Here is a 16,625-nt window from a genome sequence, read left to right as displayed (position 1 = left end):
TATATTTGGGATTCCATCATACATGTTATGGTAAAATGAAAGACGCCATTACATAGTACAACTATACCTTTAAAAAAAACAAGCCCTAACATGGCGCTGTAGATAGAAAGTGCTAGAGCTCTTAGAAGGGGAGGAGGAAAAAACGAATACACAAAAATGAAAATTTGCGCGGTCCACTGGGTCATTTTGGGGCTGGTCCTCGAAGGGTTAAAGGAACACTCCGGACAATAGTAAAACATTGTGTATCTATGCACAGCATAGGGCCTTAGAGGGTGGAGTCTGACACGTTACTCTTCTCTCAGGCATTGTGAAGTGTATTGTATACGTTTCATCCCTTTAACCCTTTAAAAATTTTTTTTACAAGTTTATCGACGGAGCAAAAAAAAAATTACTGTTACTGCCCATAGCAACCAATCAGAGTGCAGCTTTCCTTTTACCAGAAATGACTGCAGAGCTGTGATTGGTTGCTATGGGCAACAAGGATAGTTTGCCTATTAGACACTTGATAAAATGACAAATAGTTTTCATGGGTTTACCCCTTTAAAATTTATCTATTTTGCTATTTACACCTCATGAGAGAGATGCATCGTGCTGTCTTATAGTGAGAGTCTCTCTCTATTGTCCATAGCAACCAATCACAGCTCCCATAGCAACCAATCAGTGCTCCGCTTTCATTTTACCAGAGCAATATGTGAAATGAAAGCTGAGCTGTGATTGGTTGTTATAGGAGCTGGGATTGGTTGCTATGACAACAGTGTCTTGAATCTCCCTCTGTTTGTCAGAAGGCCAAGTGAGGTTAGGTCAGTATTACATCACATCCGGGGATTGTCATCCAGCTTTCTTATAGTCCTGAAAGGTAAGTGGCCTAGTTATATCATGTTATGAGAGTCGGGGATGTGTCACCTCTAGGAAAGATGGACTGTCACCCAGCTTACCCACTAGTTAATGGCAACTGAGAGACAAGCGATAGCTTGCTGGGAGATGTAGTCCTCCGACAGCTTAATAGTCACGGGATAGAGATTACTGCATTTGTCTATAAGCCTCCAATATCAGGGCATGCTGGGAGATGTAGTTCTGAAATTATCGCCAGTGACCAATATCCGCTGCTGCTCCGTTATAACATGCTAATTCTGTTTTCTGTCCCTTTAAGGAGCTGACTATTGTGACATCACAGATAGGTGCTGGAGGTATGCTGGTGTCTCACTTAAGCTGTGGAAATGTTTGATCCAGATTTACCAGCCGTCATCTTTGACAATGGATCAGGCCTGTTCAAAGCTGGACTATCCAACGATACAGTCCCGAGAGCGGTCATCAGCTCGGTCATTGGTCGCGTGAGGTCGGAACACAGCTTGTTTGGCGCCAACAGAAAACAGTACTATGTCGGCGAAGAAGCTCAGGCTCTAAGAGGGATCTTGAAGTTGACCCACCCCATCAAGCATGGCATCGTGACCTCCTGGCCGGACATGGAGAAAATCTGGCAGCACATGTATAACTGCGAGCTGCATATCCAATCCAGTGAAATGCCAGTCCTGTTATCCGAACCTCCTCTCAACCCAACCAACAACCGTGAGACCATGGCGGAAGTGATGTTTGAGAGCTTCAATGTCCCGGCCATGTACGTGGAGTTACAAGCTACCCTGTCTCTCTACGCCAGTGGTCGCACATCAGGCCTGGTCATGGACGTTGGGGATGGTGTCACCACTGCGTACCCCATTTTTGAAGGTTTCCATCAGCCCCATGCTGGGAAACGCCTTAACATTGCCGGGCGGGAAGTCACGGATTACTTCGTTAGACTTCTTACAGAGACAGGACTTTCCTTTGTCAGCAGTTCGGAGAAAGAGACTGCCCGAGACATGAAGGAAAAGCTCTGCTATGTGGCGTTAGAGGCAAAGAAGGAAATGGAAAGAGATCCCAATGACTTTCTAACCCAGTATACTCTACCTGATGGGAAGGTGGTCACTGTTGGCGACCAGAGGTTCCGGGCCCCAGAGACTCTCTTTTCACCATCTAACAATGGGCAGGAGGCTCCGGGGGTGCACAATATGATCTATAGGAGCATTCAAAGCTGCAACATGGACATCCGAAAGCCACTGTTCGAGAACATCCTACTGTCCGGTGGTTCTACCCTCTTCCCCGGTTTTGAGGACAGAGTTCACCGTGAAATCACAGCCCTGGTGCCAGCGACCGTCAAGGTGAAAGTTATTGCCCCAAATGACCGGAAAATTTCAGCATGGATCGGAGGGGTAATCCTGACCAGCTTAGAGTCCTTTAAAGACAAGTGGATTACGGCCGTGGATTATAAAGAATATGGTTCAGCCATTGTACATCAGAAAAGTGCCTGACTCTGTGACCCTACTGTGACCTTCTGACATGAAATAAAAACCAGACACCATCTAAGCGTCTTGCCTTTTGGTGGTTTCAATAGATAAGCCCTTCATCCATGTGCCACAGTTTCCCCACGTTTCTTCCTCTGGGGCGATATCAGTAAGTCTTCCATGTTGCATTGTATGTTTTTTGCATAGTATTAGGGAATGTAGTGTATGTTTAACTTCCATTTATACTATAGTAACTTGTGTCAGATTAGCCTTAAAGGGGTTAACTGTTGGGTGGGGGTCCGACTGCCGGGATAATCGTGGTTCCTCCATTCACTCCCTATGGGATTGGCCAGATACAACACCCAGCCATCTCCATCAGTCTCATAGAGAGTGAATAGTATGGCAGCATGCATTCTCAATCACTTATCTATTCATGGGCCCCCTGTCTAAGTAATCAGTGGGGGTCCTCACAGTTGGACCCCCACCAATCAGCTAGTCATTCTCTATCCTGTGGATAAATTATACATTTAAAAGGGTATTTCTAGATACAATGTTGTTTTCAAAAATTGCGCTCAGACAGGTATGGTGGGGAAACCATACCTTCCTCACTCCCTCACTCTACCTCTGTGATGGGGCCACACTTCCTCATTGCGCCTCTGTGATAGTGCCTCACTCCCCTGCTGTGCCTCTGTAATGGTGCCTCACTCCCCTGCTGTGCCTCTTTGATGGCGCCTCACTGTCCCGCTGTGCCTCTGTAATGGTGCCTCACTCCCCTGCTGTGCCTCTGTGATGGAGCCTTACTCCCCTGCTGTGCCTCTGTGATGGTGCATGACTCCCCTGCTGTGCCTCTGTGTTGGTGCCTCACTCCCCCACTTTGCCTCTGTGATGGTGCCTCACTCCCCTGCTGTGCTTCTGTGATGGTGCCTCACTCTCGCGCTGTGCCCGTGATGGTGCCTCTCCACCCCCCCCCCATCCCCCTCTGGGCCTCTGTGATGGCTCCTCACTTCCCCGCGGTGCCTCTGTGATGGTGCCTCACTCCCCTGCTCGGCCTCTGTGATGGTGCCTCACTCTCGCGCTGTGCCTCTGTGATGGTGTCTCCACCCCATCACCCCCCTCTGTGCCTCTGTGATGGCGCCTCACTCCCCCGCGGTGCCTCTGTGATGGTGTCTCACTCCCCTGCTGTGCCTCTGTGATGGTGCCTCACTCCCCTGCTGTGCCTCTGTGATGGTGTCTCTCCACCCCCCCCCCACCCCCCTCTGTGCCTCTGTGATGGCGCCTCACTCCCCTGCGGTGCCTCTGTGATGGTGCCTCACTCCCCTGCTGTGCCTCTGTGATGGTGCCTCACTCTTGCGCTGTGCCTCTGTGATGGTGCCTCTCCACCCCCCCACCCCCCTCTGTGCCTCTTTGATGGCACCTCACTCCCCCTCTGTGCCTCTGTGATGGTGCCTCACTCCCCCGCTGTGCCTCTGTGATGGTGCCTCACTCCCCTGCTGTGCCTCTGTGATGGTACCTCACTCCCCTGCTGTGCCTCTGTGATGGTGCATGACTCCCCTGCTGTGCCTCTGTGATCGTGTCTCACTCTACTGCTGTGCCTCTGTGTTGGTGCCTCACTCCCCCTCTGTGCCTCTGTGATCGTGTCTCACTCCCCCTCTGTGCCTCTGTGATGGTGCCTCACTCCCCCGCTGTGCCTTTGTGATGGTGCCTCACTTCCTGGTTTGTAGCCGTCTCAAGACATTGCCCATCAATCAGTGCCAGTCGGGGCACTGCTGTTGCCCCTGATTGGCTGACAGATTATGTGTAGTGCCAACCATAAACCTGGCAGTGTGGCACACAGGGAAGCGGGGATCCATTACAGAGGTGCGGTGGGGGAGGGAGGAAGGTTTCTTCACCTTGAAGTTCAGTCGATGAACAGATTGGATCAGATTAGGGATGGTCCGAACCAAGTTCGGTTCAGCTTTGTACGAACCCGAACGCTCGGCAATGATTCCCGCTGTCTGGCCGCTCCGTGGAGAGGGTGGATACAGCGGGAGGACCGCCTGAAAAACTGGGATACAGCCATAGCCATAGGCTGTATCCCAGTTTTCCAGGCGGTCCCCCCACTGTATCCACCTGCTGCACGGAGCGGCCAGACAGCGGGAATCTGATGCCGAGCGTTTGGGTTCATACGAACCCGAACCTCAGCAGTTTCGGTCCATCCCTAGATCAGATTCATAGAGTGACTGGCCTGTGTAGACTTTATATCCTTCTTACAGCTGAGTGTTTTCTACTATTACTTCTAATGCTGTCAGCCAAATGCCCTGTACTCCAGACCAGGGCTGTATTTACAACTAGACATCCATGGGCCTAGGGCGGCGCTGTTGAGGTGGCGGCATCTTTTAGGAAATGTTTTTATTGAATTTGTTTTATTTCATTTAACCGCTACTGAACTGTTGTGGGCAAAGGGGGCACCTTTACACCCCTGAGAAGTAAGCCAATGATCTGCAGCCATCCTATGCTGCAATAATCTCACCCGAATCACCATACCAATAAAACGTAAATTGTCTTTGCTCCCCATTTTGTAATGCGTATAGGAGATGTGGATTAAAACCGCACTGGCACCTGTACCTATTACCACTGTGTGAAGTCACATATGCCCTAAATGAGACAGATAAATCTAACCTTGAAGTAGCTGCAGACTAATAAAGGAAATGTGTCACCTAAATTTTCTTTGGCTGAGTCAGAATACTAAAACATTGTGCCTGGGCTGTTCTTAAAGTGACTCTGTACCCACAATCTGACCCCCCCAAACCACTTGTTACCTTCGGATAGCTGCTTTTAATCCAAGATCTGTCCTGGGGTCCGTTCAGCAGGTGATGCAGTTATTGTCCTAAAAAAAAACTTTTAAACTTGCAGCCCGTGCCAAACGGGAGTATCTGTGCCCTAACTTTCCACCACCCCTTTATCCCTCCTCCCCACCCTCTTCATTATTTGGAATGCTCCAGGCAGATTGTCTCCTATTCATCAGCTGTGTGAATACTGAACATGGGCTGAATCGTTAACCACTTGTGCAGTGTTCAGCATGTAGAAAATGTTCCAGTGGCATTCATAATGATTGTAGGTAACAAAGTCGCTTTAACGGCATTTAGTGACACAATTTACAGCAAGACTCATGGACATAGACAATAATAGACAGACCCTTTCCCCTTGAGATGGTGTCACATGACGCTGCAATGCTGTACAGATCACTTTACTGCAGCCTCCTCTTATCACCACAGACACGACAGGAAGTCTCAGCTTAGTTTTAGCCCCAGTGGTGAGAATGGAAACTGCAAGATATTAGGATTATTTTATAATATAGCTAGAAATGGAAAATCAGGAAAAATGTCACAAAAAATATGTTTTCTGATGACACATTCCCTTTAACTTGTATGAAAAGTAAATTCAGCTCTTGGTGAAGTGATAGTTTGAAAAATGTAGAACATAAATCACATAGCGCCTCAACTAGTTTTATTCCGCAAAGATCGTCATGACGCTCCTCCTTATCCTATTTATCAAATAATGTAATTAAAAAAAATAAAGAAACCTATGGGTTACGGAACTGTCCAATCTATTAAAATATAATACTAGCGATCCTGTGCATGGATGAAAAAATAAATCATAATAAATGCCAGAACTGTGTATGATCGCATTTTATAAAAAATAATTTTTTTTATAAATTCTGGGACGTGATGTGACCAAACTCAGTTCTGGCATTTATTATAAAACGCCTGTTCTTTTACGAAAAGTCTGTTCTTCCCCAAATTGGTGCCAATAAAAGTTACAGATCACAGCACAAATACTGCGCTCGCACACAACTACATAGGAAGAAGAAAAATTAAAAAATTTAGGAATTTTAAATAGTAAAACGTAACAGAAACAGTATATATTTTACCAACATGTAAACAATGTAAAGGGAATTTTTTTTTTCTTGTTTTTTAATCTTATTTCACAAATGCTTTTTTACAGTGTACAAGTACTTTATGTAAAAATTAAAGGTGTCATTAGAGATTAATGATTATGATTTGCATATAGTGCCAACTACAATGTCTGCATGTGACTATAGTGATCCGTGCAATAGGAAACATACCTGAGAGAATCACTATGATGAGCTGATGTTGCTTGTTAAAGGGGCACTCCAGCGAAAAAAAATCTTCTTTCTTTCTTTCAAAATAACTGGTTTTCAGAAAGTTATATAGATTTGTAATTTACTTTCTATTTAAAAATCCCCAGTCTTCCCATACTTATCAGCTACTATATGTCCTACAGGAAGTGGTGTATTCTCTCCAGTCTTACACAGTGCTCTCTGCTGCCACCTCTGTCCATGTCAGGAACTGTCCAGAGCAGGAGAGGTTTTCTATGGGGATTTGCTGCTGCTCTGGACAGTTCTTGACATGGACAGAGGTGGCAGCAGAGAGCACTGTGTCAGACTGGAAAGAATACACCACTTCCTGTAGGACATACAGCAGCTGATAAGTACTGGAAGACTGGGAAAAAATTTGAATAGAAGTAAATTACAAATCTCTGGCACTTGCTGGGACTAGTTGATTCAAAAGAAAGTAAATTTCTGAAACCAGTTAATTTGAAACAGGAGTACCCCTTTAAGTGTCACAGTCGTTATAAAAAAACGTAAGTCAGAGAGAAATGTAAGAAGTTTTGATCGCTCTGGGTCCCCTCTCTGCTCTGTGTCAGTGAAAAGAGATATGATCAGCCTCTCATGATCGGTCATGGTCTAAACACTCAGACCCGAACCGACCAAAACTTTTGACATGTCTCTTTGACATACCATCAAGTAAAGAGTCCAACAGCGCCAGTCACGAGTCACTTTAAACCAAACTGAGCTGCAAAACACCCCCACACCCACCCCGAGGACAAGTCTGGTAGAGAGGGGCCATGTTTTCCGAAGCTTGGCTAACCACTTTAAGAGAATGGAGACACATAGATGTGCATAAGAGCTGTGTGCGCAAAACGGTAGGTGTTTTTAATCAAGACTTTTTGCCTATATTTAGACAACTAGCACCCATGGGGCCTCTGCACTTTTGGGCGGCCTGGGAACCATTGGGCGGGTTCTCCATAAGTGGATGTGACAGACCGCCATGAGTGCGGTGCGGCTGCTATGCAGAGTCAGACACAAAGGCCGAGTTTTCCCTCATTTTCATCCATTTTCAGCTTTACCTTCCTTGGTCGGGAGGTCAGTTTATTCTGTGTATCTGGAAACTCTGGTGAGGTTTGTTCTTCCTTCAGCGAGCTTGTAAATGGATACATCTCGGTTCTGCATGTTGAGGTTGCAGAGCTCTGTACGGTTTACAAACCTGCCAAAATAAGCATTTTTCCTGGTCGGGATGTTTAAAGAATTCAGCAACGCTAAATGTTCCTGGTTCCCAAACAAGACATTGAGCGTTACAGGCCTTAACTCAAGAGCCGGTGTCTTTGTGCGGCGGAGTTCAGGCCCGGATTAATCTTGACAGTTTTGTAGCGATTGTGGTTCGGAATTATTTTCCAAAGTTTAATAAAATTGAGTTTTATATTTCTTGAGACACAAAGTCTTAGCAAAACAAATTAGTGCCAAAATGAACATTTTTAATGCACGTTTTAAGGAAAAATTACTGAATGAATATTAACCGCAATTCACGGTGCAAAAAGGGACAAATGATCGCCGCCGGTATTCTATAGTGTGAGAAACACTCTATACTTTAATGTGTGATTCCTCTTACACTGAGGTCTAAGGAATCTGTAAGTTGCAAAATTAAAGTTTCTTGCAGATTGTGATATTTTTCTACATTCCGGCATGTTTTTCCCGAACGCTTACAGACGGCAAAGAGGTTGGATTAAGGGGACGCTGTAAAACTACCTGGAGAGATTAGTCCATTTATAGAAACCCAAATCCTCCGCGGATCGTTTTGCTTTCTTAAGACTTTACTTGACAGGAACCACCTTAGAGTATAACCAAACCATGGCTACAGTTCAAAGGTACAACGCTAGGTTGTAGATACTGGGGAGCAAGGGGTGTCAAACCCGCCACCCTCCAGCTGTTGCAAAACTACAATTCCCATCATGCCAAGGTCTGTCCAGGCATGATAGGAATTGTAGTTTTGCAACACCTGGAGGGCCGCAGGTTTGACACCTGTGCTAAAGGGGAACTATCAGCAAGTAAGACAAATCTAACCTGCTGATATGTCCCTATTGCACCGGAGACGCTGAGGAGGAAGGTATGCTCTGGTGTAGTTAGTTTTTTGCTCCTTGATCTGGAGAGTCCAAAAGGAGCACTGGGCACCAGTTAGGTGCACTGCCTTTCCCTATAGTGGCCGGGGGGGCATATCGGGGCTATTGGGGCAGGCAATGCTCCTAACAGGTGCCCCAGTGCTCCTTACGGTCTCACCAGACCGTAGAGCAAAAAGCTAACTACACCGGCAGGGTGCCGAGGATGAGGGTAAGAGACATAACTTCCTCTTCACCGTCTCCTGTGCAGTAGGGACATATTAGTAGGTTAGATTCCCTTTAACCTGCTGATAGTTCCCCTCTGTAAAAATACACATTGGAATGTTGAATTATGAGTAACCTGGTATAAAAGCGTTTTGCAAGACAAGCTAATAACGTTAAAGAATTGTATCCTGGTAAACAAGCAAGATTTGGTAATAGAATGGCCCTGTGTCAGGCCTCCTGATACTGTACTGGGAAGAAAGCCTCTCATTTTTACCCACTGCTACCTGATCAGCTCGGCCGTGATCGGACACCTTTCAGCTTTCTTCCCGGTAGAACTGTGAAGATCCTCCTGTGGAAGCGAGCTGCTCGTCCTTATCTCCTCTCCCAGCTGCCGGAAGACTGAGTGTGAGTGAGGCTTCAGCTTCCTCTTACTCTGCTGTTCAGGCAGTCTGGATCCCGCGTGCACAGGTGTAATCCAAGCAGAGAGTACTTCAACTCCCAAGGGCCTGAACATCCCCCCGCCATTGTAGTGCATCCCCCCTCTTCCCCAGGTAAGTGACGCACACGCACCCTGCCGTCCACATGATGTGGAAAGTGACCCATCAGACCAGACGCCTTCCTCCATTGCTCCATGCTTCAGTCCTTATGCCCATTGTAAACACTTGGATCAGGATGGGCCCACCCGACCCCATACACAACAAGCCGCCATATCCTGTGTGATCCGACTCCTTTCTATCCTAGCCAGCAGGAGATTTTTCAGCAGTTTGCTCTACAGCATCTCTTCTGTGAGATCGGACCAGACAGGCTAGGCTTCAATCGATTTCTAAACTGGACAGATCCATTAACATGTCACCAAGCAGCAAACACCTCCTAACATTACATCTATAGGAGACCGAAAAACCTTTAAAGGAGCTGAAAATATTGACCGAATCTCCATAACAAAAAATCTTTGATTTTAAAGGAAAATTTTATAAAGTGATTTATATATATATATATTTATATTTGAAAGAAAGCGACGCCGGGTTACATGTTCCTTTAGACTAAATGGAAAACACAGAACATTGTGCGGAAATATTTGATTTTATTTTAAATGGTACATTAATAATAACGTATCGGATTTAAAATGAACTCCCGCCACGTAAAACATATTTTCTTTTTAGCGAGCGGGTTATATTTGTATGGCACGTAATCTTTCTATTAGGGAAGTCTGCTTTAAAAAGACCAAATAATAATTAGTCACTTACAGCGATCCTTTATGTGAAACACTCTGGAAACACATGAAATTCACAGTCACCAAAACAAGTGGTTTAGCAGTCTGAAAAGACCTCGGCGATATAACAACCGAAAATAAATCAGATTACACGCCGCTAACTGTTACTTCCCAAACAGTATTTTTCCATCAGCAGAGGCAATGTGAGCGCAGCCTGCAAGGCAGGGGATGGTCACTGCTAATGGAAGGGCCCGACTGACGTCAATAGACTGGGAGTCAATGTCCACCTTTTAAACGAAATGTATCATCAGATGTTTTTATCTTTAACATATTTTTTAAGAATTTCTGGTTACATTTATCTTCTAATTTCCCATTTTATTCTCTATATTATAAAATAATCCTGAGATCTTGCAGTTTTCATTCTCACCACTGGGGCTAAAACTAATCTGAGACTTCCTGTTGTGTCTGTGGTTATAAGAGGAGGCTGCTGTAAAGCAATCTGTACAGCATTGCAGCGTCATGTGACACCAGTAGATAGATGAGACAACAGCAGCTCCCTGTCGAATGACCTCTTCACAGGTCACAGACCGCGCTCAGTAATGTTTCCCAATCATCCCAAGGGGACAGAGTCTGTATACTGTCGTCTATGTCCATGAGTCTGTAAAGCATGTCACTAAATGCCGTTAAGAACAGCCAAGCAACATGGCCACCCCCTTAATGCACAAAGGGAAATAAAATAAAAAAGTCAGAAAATAGAAACAGATTAGAATAAAAGAACAAGTTTTAGTATCTGATTCTAATCAGTAAAAGAAAATCTAGGTGACACATTCCCTTTAAAGTGAATCAGTGCTCTCTGCTGCCACCTCTGTCCATGTCAGGAACTGTCCAGAGCAGCAGCAAATCCCCATAGAAAACCTCTCCTGCTCTGGGCAGTTCCTGACATGGACAGAGATGGCAGCAGAGAGCACTATGTCAGACTGGAAAAAATACACCACTTCCTGCAGGACATACAGCAGTTGATGAGTTTTTTCTCCAAATTACCCCTAAATGGGCCTACATTGTATAAAGGATACCTTTATAGTAGCCAGAGCTCCCATATTCCCTTCATAGAGGTAAATAAAGCTTTGGGCCCCTAGAGTACCCCTGCTTCCACCGTGACCAGCTGCTCCCCTCACCTTATGGTTGTGTTTCCCCATTTCCATTTTTAATATGTCAAAACCGCGCCTGCATGATGCTGCTGGGACAGCTATTGGTTAAGAAACGTGGGTGTGGTTTCAACCGCGTTCAGAACTCATTCCAAATATGAATATGGAGGCCTTAAGGGAAAAAAAGTTGTTTAAAAAAAAAAGAAAAAAGAAAGTCCATATTTGGGACCACCGATCATCATGACCTGTAGAATAAACATAACTTATCGTTTAGACCACATGATACAAAGCATTAAAAAGTTATGGAGGATTTTTCCCCATAAATTAGTCAATAAATTTTATGTATCCCAAAATGCTACCAATAAAAATTGCAACAAATCTCACGAAAAACAAGTCCTCATACGGCTATGTCAAGGGCGATATAAAATTCTCGTGGCTCTTTGAATGCGGCTGCACAAAAATAACATTTTTCTACTGAAATAGAAAACAAACCTATAGATATCGGGTATCACCGTGTTCATATCAGCCTGGAGAATAACGGGTTTTACCACTGTATAGGAAAGCCCCGGCTGCTGTTCTTTCCCTATACAGTACATGGAAAAGTATTTTATACCGACAAACTTTTTGGCCTCCATTGGGTGAATCGGGCATTTAAAGAGAACCTGTCCCCCCCCCCCCCCCCCATGCCGGGGCAGAGCCCAGCCAACCCCCGATGCAGACCCATATACTTACTGCTTCCACGAAGTCTCGGTCCTGGAGCCCGTCCCGCCGCCGAGATATCCCCATCCGATGCCGCGCGAGCTCCCCAGAGATGAGTCCGACGTCCATAGAGAATGACTGAGCCATCATTCTCTATGGGTGCCTTACTCATCTCTGATAAGCGCTCGTCTTCAGATGGGCATATCTCGGCGGCAGGACGGGCTCTGGGAACGGGACTTCGTGGAAGCAGTAAGTATATGGGTCTGCACCGGGGGTTGGCAAGGCTCTGCCCCGGCATGGGGGGGGGGGGTGTGACAGGTTCCCTTTAAACTTTTTAAGCCATATATAAATATTTGCAAAGTCGGACAACCCCTTTAAGAAATCAATGAGGACTAGGCATAGGCTAGAAAAAGAAACTTGTGCTACTCTTTAAGAAACAGACAACCAGTGTATGGATGGACATGAGAGGCCCAGGTAGGTGACCGAAGTTGGAAACTGGAAAACAGGAGGAGGAGGAGGAAGGCAAAGCAGCTGGAGAACAGGGAGGAGGAGCAGGATACCGGCCATGGAGAAAGGCGAGCCTGCGGAACATGACAGGCCATTACTAAAAAGAAGCAGTTGTCCAGCTACAGAACCTAGAAGTCACCTCAATAAACCTTTCTTCTTCAATGATACCTACACAAGCGGCCAATTCTCTGTGCTCGGCATTTCGAAGCAGAGACATAACTTATGCGCGAGGAAATCTGATCTAACTCGCCATGACCATAGAGCCAATGGTTTGAGGTCAAATTTGAAACATCCTTTGTACCTTTGTAACTGGCAGAGTCTTGGAAGTCGGGATTAAACAAGCGATGGTATTTATGAATGATTAATTTACTGCTTGTATTTTTCTTTTGCTGATTTCATTTGTATTTTGGGATTTCTCCAGAAAAGAAAAAAAAAATGTGCATTTTTAACAGGTTCCAAATGGGTTTCTATCGACCCTATTTTTCCAGTTGAGGAATTCTACCTTATTGGTATGAAAGGGATATAGTGAAAATTTCTATCAGATGTCCATTAGTTCTACTTGCCCGCTTGATGCACCCTGATAAAAGCGTGTGTCCAAAAAGTTGTGCTCTTTGTAATGTTGACATGTAGCTTCTCTATGGAAGTCCTCCAGAGCGATACTTATCTTACCAAGTGTTAACTCAGATCTCCGATTTTTGCATTTCTTGGCTTGTCACCCTAATCGGTTCCTTCATTAAGATTTTTTTGAGAAATGTAAGATGTCTCAGGGTATGGCTGGCAAGATACCTTCTTATTGTCAGATCAAGTTAACAGCGCTGGTTCTCTGATCAGGATGAGGATCTCTTAAGGGCCAATTACACAGGTCGGCAGAGGAGCAAACGAGCGCTCTCAGCGCTCGTTTGCTCCTCGTTCCCCGCTCGCTGCCGCCTCTATTCAACGCCGCTGCAGCGAGCGGGTGAGTGCGGGAGGGGCGACGGGGGGGCTGCCCGGGTGATCGCTGATCGTCCGGGCAGCCCATAGGATATAGCAGCATCTGCTGCCGACGCTCCTATTCAACGGAGCGACGGCAGCAAATCGCTGCTATATCAGTCGCTTGTTTTTCAACATGTTGAAAAACAAGCGACTGCAACGATCAGCCGACATGAACGATGATCGTTGCACTCTATTCCACGGGACGATTATCGTCCGTAGTGGCAGATATCGGCCGAATACGGACGATAATCGTTCCGTGGAATAGGGCCTTTAGCCTGAGTCAAGAGTGGTTACAAAGAGCATCTCTCCATAGAGGAGACTATGTAATACCTAATTTCCCCAGTGGTGGCACTGCAGGGAAATTAAAACACTTAGGGGCCTATACTAGGGATGAGTGAACTTTTGAAAAGTTCGGTTCGATCCGGCGAAATTTCGTGAAGTTCGGATTGGTCCGAACCGAACCGAAAACGAACCTTGCTCTAACGGCTGAATAATTGCAGCTACAATAGTGGGAGTGTGATAGGGTATAGTTTCATTTGGTTGCAGTTGATATTACAATGAAAAAAGTGGGGGGAAAAAGTGCAAAAATAATGAGAAAAAAAAAAAAAATTATAAAAATAATAATAAAATATAGTAAATAAAAGTGCCAAAATAGTGACAAAAAATAATGAAAAAAAAAGTTTACAAGGAGGATGCGGCAGCACTTGATTGCACCCAGGCCAGTATTGTTGAGAAGAGACAAGTTGAGCAGCAGGAGGAGGCAGCGGTTGATTGCTCGCCTCTCAAGCCAGTATTGTTGAGAAGAGACAAGTCAAGGAACATGAGGAGACAGCAGTAGATTGCTCACCTCTCAGGCCAGTATTGTTGAGAAGAGACAAGTTGATCAGCAGGAGGAGGCAGCAGTTGATCGATTCCAGGCTAGTATTATCGAGGAGAGGCTACTTGAGGAGGAGGAGGCAGCAGCTGATCGATTCCAGGCTAGTATTATTGAGGAGAGGCTACTTGAGGAGGAGGCAGCAGTTGATTGATTCCAGGCCAGTATAATTAAAAACAGACTACTTGAAGAGCAGGAGGAGGCAGCAGTTGATCGATTCCAGGCCAGTATTATGGAGGAGAGGCTAATTGAGGAGGATGAGGCAGCAGTTGATTGATTCAAGGCCAGTATTATCGAGGAGAGGCTACTTGAGGAGGAGGCAGCAGTTGATTGATTCAAGGCCAGTATTATCGAGGAGATGCTACTTGAGGAGAAGGAGGAGGCAGCAGTTGATCGATTCCAGGCCAGTATTATGGAGGAGAGGCTAATTGAGGAGGATGAGGCAGCAGTTGATTGATTCAAGGCCAGTATTATCGAGGAGAGGCTACTTGAGGAGGAGGCAGCAGTTGATTGATTCAAGGCCAGTATTATCGAGGAGATGCTACTTGAGGAGAAGGAGGAGGCAGCAGTTGATTGATTCAATGTCAGTATTATTAAAAACAGACCAGTTGAGGAGCAGAAGAAGGCAGCAGTTGATGGCTCTCAGGCCAGTATTGTTAAAAACAGACAAGTTGAGATGGCAGCTTCCGCAGCTCTTGTTTCCACCCAGTGTGTTTCCAAATAGGGTTTTTTTTAACAAAGCAGCAATACAGGTTATCACAAACGAACAAACAAACAACCTTTTTTTTTAAGTTTCTTAGGTTTTTTTTAACAACTTTGTGGGTTGCAGCTATACGGGGTTGACAGCACCCAGCAAAGCAGCAATGTACAGGTTATCGCAAACGAACAAACAACCAACCTTTTTTTTTTTTAAGTTTTTTAGGGGTTTTTTTTAACAACTTTGTGGGTTGCAGCTATACGGGGTTGACAGCACCCAACAAAGCAGCAATGTACAGGGTATCACAAACAAACAAACAAACTTTTTTTTTTTTTAATGAAGTTTTTTGGTTGCAGCTATACGGGGGTTGACGGCACCCACCACAGCAGCAACAACTAGCGTCTCCTCTCAGTTACAGAACAGTAGCTGGTTCTGACTCTTCTCACTTTTCTCTGTCTTTTTTTTATCTCCCTATCTCTCCCTAAATATCACAAGTTTTTTACTTCCTATCTCTGCCTATCTCTCCCTCTCTCTACCTCCCTGTAGCTATCTACTTGTTTGCCTATCTATCGATGTGCTTTCCCTCCCTAACTAGCACAGAGCTCCTCTCTCTCTGCAGTCTAGACACACAATGAGAAAGAGCATGGACGCTCAGGCACTTCCTGTTCCTGTAGTGACGTCACACACCTTGATATTCACATAATAACAGGATAAATGGGATTATAGGAGTAATAATTCCTTATATCCTCTTCCATTCTGTGAAAACAATACAGTTTTGCGACGCCGTTGCGGTTTTAACGAACTTCGTAACAAACTTTTTGACAGTTCGGTTCGGTACCGAACCGAACTTTTTGCAAAGTTCATAACATATCTGGTTCGGAACGGTTCAGTTCGCTCATCCCTAGCCTATACCACAGAGCGATAATCGGGCTGATTCGGCCGATTATCGTTCAGTGTAATACAAACAACAATCAGCCGATGATCGTGTCAACGGCTGATCGTTTATTTGGGTTCAAACCTAAAATCATCGGGCACCGACCGCGCATCGCAATTCCATGCATGTTCCATAGATGTTCCATCTATATTACATAGATGTTGTCTCTATTCCACGGAAAGATAATTGGCGGGCGACCAATAATTTCACAAGCACCATGCTTTACTTAAGCATGTTGCAGGTCTTCTTCTGCGCTCCTTCTTCCTCCTGGTCCCACACGCAGCAGCAGCTTTGGTGCGGCCTGTCTTAGCTGACAGACCGCTCAGCCAATCAGTGGCCAGGACCGCCACGGCGCCACAGGAGAAGACCTGCAACATGTGTAGGTAAAGTATGGTGTTTAAACAAGGGCTGCAAGGACATCGGTAACGATTTCCCTGCATCCCTCGCTAAACGATTATCAGGCTGTGTACTCGGCCCAGTAAACGAGCACCGATCTAGCAGATCGGTACTCGTTTACATTATTGATCGGGCCCCCATTAGGCGGTGGAAGAGGACCCTTACTGCCAGCCCTCCCCACAGATTATATTTCATCGCTAGGGGGTTTCCCAATGTGGAGGCCCTTTATAACTTCTGGTTCATTGTGAAAATACTTTCTGACATGCTTAAACATCTTGTATAAGGATGGGTTCACACATAACAACCGCAACCAAGTTCACAAACAAATCCGCTGCGATTCCCGGCACTGTCAGTTTCAATAGGATTAAATACTTGCAGCGGAATTTTCATCCCTGTGCCAGTATGTAAACACCGTCCCCTTAACCTGCGGCGGCCCAG

The 16,625-nt window shown here is 45.5% G+C and overlaps 2 protein-coding genes across 3 annotated transcripts in view; both read left to right on the top strand.

The window, feature by feature from the left end:
* The first annotated feature begins 729 nt into the window (after positions 1-729).
* ACTRT2 (actin related protein T2) lies at positions 730-2,397 on the top strand. 2 transcript variants are annotated; one of them, XM_069948449.1, is made up of 2 exons: positions 730-856; positions 1,151-2,397. In XM_069948449.1, exon 2 carries the CDS (start codon positions 1,218-1,220, stop codon positions 2,340-2,342), a length of 1,125 nt encoding a protein of 374 aa, XP_069804550.1. In that variant the 5' UTR covers positions 730-856; positions 1,151-1,217; the 3' UTR covers positions 2,343-2,397. The 2 variants fall into 2 exon arrangements, with proteins under 2 accessions (XP_069804550.1, XP_069804551.1); XM_069948450.1 differs by having other exon boundaries at positions 741-800.
* A 13-nt stretch (positions 2,398-2,410) lies between these two features.
* PRDM16 (PR/SET domain 16) overlaps positions 2,411-16,625 on the top strand; it is a 557,902-nt gene continuing 543,687 nt past the window's right edge. The window contains exon 1 of the mRNA XM_069948442.1: positions 2,411-2,484. The gene's annotated coding sequence lies outside the window, so the exon portion shown is untranslated. The remainder of the gene's footprint in view (positions 2,485-16,625) is intronic.

Source organism: Dendropsophus ebraccatus, chromosome 12, assembly GCF_027789765.1.
Source record: "Dendropsophus ebraccatus isolate aDenEbr1 chromosome 12, aDenEbr1.pat, whole genome shotgun sequence".
Lineage (NCBI taxonomy): Eukaryota > Metazoa > Chordata > Amphibia > Anura > Hylidae > Dendropsophus > Dendropsophus ebraccatus.
The sequence above is the reverse complement of the archived record's forward strand: the minus strand, read 5'-3'. Positions and strand labels throughout refer to the sequence as shown.